The sequence below is a fragment of the Primulina tabacum genome, chromosome 5 (assembly GCF_025594145.1).
Source record: "Primulina tabacum isolate GXHZ01 chromosome 5, ASM2559414v2, whole genome shotgun sequence".
NCBI lineage: Eukaryota > Viridiplantae > Streptophyta > Magnoliopsida > Lamiales > Gesneriaceae > Primulina > Primulina tabacum.
In genome coordinates, this window is record NC_134554.1 from 38557239 (window position 1) to 38565484 (window position 8246).

Below are 8246 nucleotides of genomic sequence, written 5' to 3' on the forward strand. Positions count from 1 at the left end.
ATTTTTGTACGATAATTGTGTAGAAATAAATTATATATAATTTCTTCTGAGATGTTTAGTTTATTATTTTTATTTTAATTTTTTTGGTTATTGTTATTTTAACAATTTGTTAAATATTTACTACTCCATCAAAATAAATCAAGTTTGGAAGAAAAAAAAACAATTGTAATGGTAATAGGATATTTGAGTAGAGTATGAATATCCGATCTTCCGACGGATATGAAGATGATGATGATGAAATTCGAATACCGAACGATGATGAAGATGTGGATGAAGATTGAGATCCTTAATTCTATTTTAAAATTGACTATGTCTCCTCTTGTGAGACGATCCCAAGAATCTTTATATGTGAAATGGATCAACCCTATCGATATTCACAATAAAAAGTAATACTTTTAACATAAAGAGTAATATTTTTTCATGGATGACCCAAATAAGATATTCGTTTCAAAAAATACGATCCGCTAGACCGTTTCACACAAGTTTTTGTATTTAAAATTTCAATTTTAAAATCAAATCATGTATTTATCTATAATATTTTTTTAACTTTTTAAATGACTATATCACTAGTAAAATAAAATACAAAAAAATTTAATTTAAAAGGAAATAAAATTATCATATTTATATAATTATTTCAAATTAACACACACACACACACACACAAAACTTAGTACATATGGAATTTGTACGCATAAAAAGTTGAAACCGCTCACATGATGTTGTGAACTAGGTTAGTTCTCTTCTGTCCAATCCCCACACATTATATTTCACTTCTCTCCTCACCACCACCACCGATGCCAATGGCCACCCCGTCCCCCCTACGCCGCCGCATAATCCTCCTCCACCTCTTCTTCGTCCTTCTCCCTCTCCTCACCTCCTCCGACGACTCAGCTGCCATGTCTATGCTCCTCTCCTCACTCTCTCCCACCCCCACCGGCTGGTCTTCCGACACCCACTTTTGCAAGTGGACAAACATCAACTGCGATACCACCGGCTCTTTCGTCACCGGAATCAACCTCAACTCCGCCTCCGTATCCGGCACGCTCCCTTCGGAGATCAACACCCTCTCCCAGCTCGAATCCATCGCCCTTCAAAAAAACTCTCTCACCGGAACTCTGCCTTCGTTCGAGAACATGACTTCTTTACAACAAATATTTCTTGACAACAATGGCTTCACCTCCGTTCCCAAGAACTTCCTTTTAGGCCTCACAAATCTTCAGACTTTGAGTATGAGCTTAAATTACAAACTTGGTCCTTGGGAGATCCCGACTTATTTGACTGGGAGTTCAAATCTTGTTACTTTCTATGCCAGCAATGCTAGTATCTATGGGATCATTCCGAATATTTTTGGGTCATTCCCGAATTTGCAAAACTTGAGGTTGTCTTACAACTACTTGAATGGAACCCTGCCGAAGTCCTTTTCCGGATCGGAGATTCAAAATCTTTGGCTCAATAATCAGCAGCAAGGGGGGTTATCTGGTACCATCGATGTGCTATCTAACATGGCCCAGGTGACTCAGGTGTGGTTACAGGAAAACGGTTTCTCTGGTGGGATTCCTGATTTGTCTAAGTGTGTGAATTTGTTTGATTTGCAGTTGAGGGATAATAAGTTTACTGGTGTGTTGCCACCTTCTTTGATGACTTTGCCAAATTTAGTTAATATAACTTTGCAGAATAATAAGTTGCAAGGGCCTTATCCAAAGTTTTCTGATAATGTTCAAACCAATATTGGCACCACTAATAGCTTTTGCTTACAACAGCCAGGCCCTTGTGATCCGCAGGTGAGTCTACTTCTAGATGTTGCTGGTGCTTTAGGTTATCCTATGTCTTTGGCCCAATCTTGGACAGGAAATAATGCTTGTCCTGGTAGTTGGAGCTTTATCAATTGTGATACCAAGGGTGATGTGGTGGTCGTGATCATGGGGAAGCAAGGTTTTTCTGGTACTATTTCGCCTGCATTTGCGAATCTTACGTCTTTGAGGACTTTGATGTTGAATGATAATAACCTAACCGGGACAATCCCGGTTGTCTTGACTACTTTGTCCAAGCTTCAAACTTTTGATGTGTCTAATAATAATTTATCTGGCCCGATCCCTGTTTTCCCTGCAAGTGTGAAGTTTAATAATGCTGGGAATGTGTTTCTTGGACAGAATGTGAGTGATGGTGGTGGAACTAGTGGGGCGCCAGGGGGTGGATCGAATTCTGGGTTGGACGGATCCAGATCATCCAAAGGGTCTAGCTCGGCCGGTATGATTGCAGGGGTGGTAATAGCTGTTGTGTTATTCATTGGAGTTTTGTTGTTTGTTTCTTATAAGTGCTATATGAAGAGACGCCATAAGAGGTTTGGGAGGGTTGAGGGATCTGAATTAGGGAAAGAAATGGTGAAAACTAATGTAACTGATAGTGTACAAGGATATGCTGGAGTTCCGAGTGAGATACATAGCAATTGCAGTGGTGATCACAGTGAAATTCCTATTTTTGAAGGTGGAAACGTTGCTATCTCGATACAAATTCTTAGGCAAGTTACGGACAATTTCTGCGACAAGAACGTGTTGGGCAGAGGAGGATTTGGAATCGTTTACAAAGGCGAATTGCACGATGGCACGAAGATAGCTGTGAAGAGAATGGAATCCGGAGTAATGGGTACGAAAGGGATGAATGAGTTCCAAGCGGAAATCGCGGTTCTCACCAAAGTTAGGCACAGGCATTTGGTTGCTCTTCTTGGCTACTGTATTAATGGGAGCGAGAGGCTTTTGGTTTACGAGTACATGCCTCAGGGAACTTTAAGCCAGCATTTGTTTGAATGGGAAGAACTTGGCTATCAGCCTCTTACTTGGAAACAGCGGGTGACAATAGCATTAGACGTCGGTAGAGGTGTCGAGTATCTTCACAGCTTGGCTCAGCAAAGTTTCATTCATAGAGATTTGAAGCCCTCAAATATACTTCTTACTGATGATATGAGAGCAAAGGTAGCAGATTTTGGATTAGTCAAACATGCTCCTGATGGCAAATATTCGCTTGAGACTCGGTTGGCTGGAACATTCGGCTATCTTGCACCTGAATATGCTGGTAAGAGTTTCCTATGCAACTTCTACACCAAATCTTGGCTGTTATTTTTGTTAGGCAATTACATATTGAATTATTACGATCAAATCATGAACATTTGTTTCAAGAAAATATGGCTGAGAAGTTGTTTGCTTCATTTCTTTCATTTTTTCAAGTTCAGGGATAGAATAAGCTATATAAGCGTTTGAATAGCCTATGACACCTAAATTTGCTTGTAGTGGTGGTTATTTGCATTTGGTGACAAATTGCGTACAACTAGAGCTATTTCTTTCTTATCTTGCAAGTTTCCGTAAGTGTCTTGTCGGTCTTTGTAAATTGTTGGTCATGTAAGATATTAAAGACTTCCATTTACAGCTACTGGCAGAGTGACAACAAAAGTGGATGTTTATGCATTTGGGGTCGTTTTAATGGAGATCATCACTGGTCGAAAAGCGCTAGACGAAAGAATGCCAGACGATAGGTCTCATTTAGTCACTTGGTTTCGCAGAGTCCTCATCAACAAAGACAACCTTCGGAAGTCTATCGACCCTATTCTTGAGCCTGACGACGAAACGTACGATAGCATTTGCAAAGCTGCAGAACTTGCCGGTCACTGCACAGCCCGCGAGCCATATCAAAGGCCTGACATGGGGCATGCCGTCAATATCCTGGGCCCGCTCGTCGAACAATGGAAACCTTCTAAACCCGAAGAAGAAGACAATTTCGGCATTGATCTACATATGAGCCTTCCTCAAGCCCTTCAACGATGGCAAGATAATGAAGGTACTTCAAGAATGTTCGACGATCTTTCGTACAGCCAATCGCAATCAAGCATTCCAGCTAAACCTTCCGGATTCGTAGACAGCTTTAGCTCGACGGATTGTAGGTAGCACGAGAAAGAACAAATGATATTGAAAAACAAGTTGTGTGAGACGGGTGCAAGATGAATCGAGTTGAGTTCTCAACACCACGGAGGTACTAAGCTTGCAAATTGTATTTAATTTATTCTTTTTTCTTGATTTGTACTTGACATTTTTCTTGTAGTAATGTAGCATCACCTGAGTTGATGAGAATATTTTCTTGCATTTGATTGGATTGTCTTGGAAGTTGAAGAGTAGATAGATTGTCAAGTTGAAATATCAAATGTGAGACCTTGTGATTGTGAAAGGTCAAGAAAGTGAAAGAAAGACAAGTATTTAGAGGTGTTGAACAATTTCTTGCTTTTTTGTGGTCTATCTATATTATATTATTGATTGCGAGACATTTAGAATATTTACGTTAGAGAATACTAAAATATTTAATTTAATAATTATCTTTCTTAATCAACTAAAACCTACCTCAAATCATTTCATATTTGACATAAAAAAAATCTAAGGTCGAATCACTCTTATAAATTGAAAAGAGCATCTTTTACTGGTATTTATGAATTTATGAATTTCTTACCCCTATCATTAGAATTGAGCAAGAAAATTTGATGTTTCATTTGAAATTGAAATATTGATACATTTAAATTTTATATTTATAATTTTATATATATTTAATTTTAAATTCTCTAAATGGAATGTATGTCTGTCTTGCTAATTTACAGATGTACAAAGTTTTCAGCCGTGTGTAGAAGAAAAGTCAGCACATATATATATATATATACCTTTGTTCTTGCCAGCGGGATGGGAAAATTATTCAGTCTGACATTTTATATTTTATTTTTTAAATAAAAAATTAAAAATTTATGGAATTTGCTGTAACAAAGCTGTCTGGTACAGCTTTTCTCTCTATCGACTTTATTTGTTGTTATTATCATGGTCGATAGAGTGCTGTGAGCAGATATAATAATTATTATATTGGGCTTTAATTTTTTTAAAATTTGTATTTTATATTTTAATTTTTTTTTTAAATATTTATTAGATCAACAATTAATATTTCTGTGTTATGAAGATATGCTAATTGGTAACGTTAGATTTAACTATTAATGCGTAGAATAATGTTTAGGATATGAGTTTAGAGTATGTATCTTATGAGACGGTTTCACGAATCTTTATATGTGAGACGGATCAACCCTAGCGATATTCACAATAAAAAGTAATACTCTTAGCATAAAAAGTAATGTTTTTTCATAGATGACTCAAATAAAAGATTCGTCTCACAAAATACGATCCTTGAGACCGTCTCACACAAGTTTTTGCCATGAGTTTATTTGTGATATATTTAAATTTGGAAATTAAAAAATTACAAATTACCTTTAATGAAAAAATTTATTATCTAAAAACAGAATAAATTAGCAAGATATTACAACCAATTTTTTTTAAAAAAAAAAACAAAAGAAATTATATTGTAAAGTTTAAAAATCTTTGCTGATGTCTTTCTTTTAAAATTAAAATTTTAAAAAAGGTACGAAAAGACAAAGATTCCACGTAGCAGACATCAATAAAGAGTCTCTTGCTTTGTGCCCAACTAGTTAATATATTTACACACAATAGTGCATGTATTAAATTTTAGTACAAAATATAATCTATATAAAAATAGATTTAAAATATTTTTTTACATCAATTTTTTGTTTGAAATTTTATTTCTTGTATTATATTTTCTAAAAAAAAGATTAATTCGATGATAAAAACGATTGTGTTTCGAAGGTAATTATTATATAGATATAGATTTAATTTCATATTTAAAAACTTAATTTTTTTAAGTAATTATAATAAGAAACATAATAAGTTCATGCATAATATCTCTCATAAGTAGGAATGTAAACGAACCAAACCGTTTGTGAGCTATTCGAAGCTCGATTCGATAAAAGCTCGTTTGAGCTCGTTTAATGAGGCTCGTTAAGATAAACAAACCAAACTCAAGCTTTACAGTATTCGGCTCGTTAGCTCGTGAACATGTTCGTTGGTAAGTTCATGAGTAATCTTGTAGATGAATAATATTGGTTTTGATATTTGATTTATTGATTTTGCATATTATATATGAAATATATAGAAAAATCTATTAAATTTATTTATTATAATAAATTTACAAATTTTAATAAGAATAATATATTTTTCTGTAAATATATAATTTATTTTTTAATTAATTTAATGAAAATTTAAATGTATAATTCATATTTATTAAGCTTGTTTAGGCTTGAATAAGCTCGTGAGCCATGCATATATTCGTTAAATAAAGTTCGAGCTCGGCTCGATTATAAACGAACCAAGCTCAAACATTCAAGAGTTCGGCTCGACTCGACTCGATTATATCCCTACTCATAGGGATGGGAAAAAATGTGGGTAAGAAATTAATATAAATTTTAAAGATTGAGACTTGTCTTTTGAGGTTCACATGTTGTGAGTCACTTTGTCTTTTTTCTACCTTTTGTTTGTGTAAGCATGTTATTTATATAACTAGTATTTAACCCGTGCGATGCACGGGATGATATTATAAAAAAATAGTAGATATTTAAATTGAAAAAAAATAATATAATTATAAAAAAATAAAAATAAAAAACTATTTTTTCGTTAATCTTGAAAAAAATTCTTAAATAAAAATGTATGTCGATTAATTGTATTACCCAAAGGCAATGACATGGTTCTTATCGTGTTTAAAATATTAATGTCGACCACCAACCTAAATACATATTTAATTCTTTAATTTCTGAGAAACTATATATATTATTATTTTTTTAACATGTGATAAATAAATATTTTTAAATCAAATTTAATAAAATTAATGAGAAATACTTTTTTCAAATCATATCACAAATTAAATTGATTGATATAATTAATGAAAAAGTTTTAATGTAGTTTATGTTTTTAATAGAGTTTAGTTTCATTTTGAATAAAATAATAATAAAAGACATATAATACATAAATTATATTTGAATTAATATAAAAATGAATTAAATTCAAATTTGAACTAAATGAATTGATATAATCAATGCAAACAATAAAACAATAAATAAAATTATCATTTATTGCAGTACACATATTTCAATATTTATGATATATATTTCCTTTTTTAGAAATGACATTTTGGCGAAAAATTACTATTTTTGGCAAAAACTCTGTTTTTATATAAATATAGATGTATATGTTTGTAAGACGATGATCTTATATATTTTTATTCGTGAGACGAGTCAATCACGATCATATTTATGATAAAAAGTAAATTTTTTTATATGTGACCCAAATAGAATATGTATATCACAAAATTGATCTGTGAAACTGTTTCACGTGAGTTTTTGTGTTATATAAACGAGAAATTTTTTCATAACGCGAGAAAAAGAGTATTTTATTATTAAATAAATTGATAATGACACAAAGATTAAGGTTTAATTAATTTCCAAATATAGTATGCATGTCCTAATTCTCATATTAATTGATGGCGATTTCATCATATTTCTTTATTAAAAAATGTCAATTATATTTGTTTAGTTAGCTGGCACGTGCCCTTTATCCTTTTCCTCGCTAATCTTTAATTTATCTTTCTAACAGAGTCCTTTATTTCACTTTATATTTCAAATTATACTATATTTTGTTCAAAAAAGTTTCGTTTGTACGAATTATTAAATACACCAATATTATATATAAACAAAATATAATAAATCTGTGTGTGTGAAATACAATGATCATTTTTTGTCCCGTTAAAATAAATAAAGAATTTAAAGAAAAATGTACTATATAAATTTTGGCGAGAATAATTTAGAGATCTTTTTAATATTGTGAATAATTAATAATCAAAACAAATAAAAGTGAGAAAAGATTGTAAAATATACTGCTCTCTCTGTCATTGATTTTTATTCCATCTTTGCTTTACTTGAAGCGATAGGATTATGTATACATAACTAATATTGGAATTATTAAATTCATTAAACCTAGAATAGTGATAGATAGCAGGACTGTTCGAGTTGGAGTAAGCGAAAGTTTGATCAATAGTAAGAAGTTCGATTATTTTTGCAACATCTTCTTGAGAGAGCTTGTCATCCATAGTTTCTCCAATATGATTTACCTGAGTAACAAAGTTTATAGGGTAGTACGTCGGTTCTCACATTATAAAAAAAAAGAAGAAGAGTGATGAATAAATAATAATATATTTAATTTAATTGGTTTAACTTTGTTACACGAGATTTACACAGATTGCATAGATCATTGCTATTATTTATTATTATTATTATTATTATTATTGTGCTGATCTGTTTGTAAGATTTGTAGCAATTTTTAATAATT

At 32.2% G+C, this 8246-nt stretch overlaps 1 protein-coding gene across 1 annotated transcript; it reads left to right on the top strand.

Annotated features, from left to right (window-relative positions):
* The first annotated feature begins 693 nt into the window (after nucleotides 1–693).
* LOC142547603 (receptor-like kinase TMK4) lies at nucleotides 694–4135 on the top strand. The gene is made up of 2 exons (XM_075655967.1): nucleotides 694–3069; nucleotides 3421–4135. Exons 1-2 carry the CDS (start codon nucleotides 795–797, stop codon nucleotides 3933–3935), a joined length of 2790 nt encoding a protein of 929 aa, XP_075512082.1. The 5' UTR covers nucleotides 694–794; the 3' UTR covers nucleotides 3936–4135.
* The last annotated feature ends 4111 nt before the right edge of the window (nucleotides 4136–8246 follow it).

Excerpts from the sequence above, each read along its gene's own strand:
- LOC142547603 (XM_075655967.1), top strand. The coding sequence starts at position 795 with ATGCCAATGGCCACCCCGTCCCCCCTACGCCGCCGCATAATCCTCCTC. Across the intron at positions 3,070-3,420 it reads TCTTGCACCTGAATATGCTG|CTACTGGCAGAGTGACAACA; the intron begins GTAAGAGTTTCC and ends TTCCATTTACAG.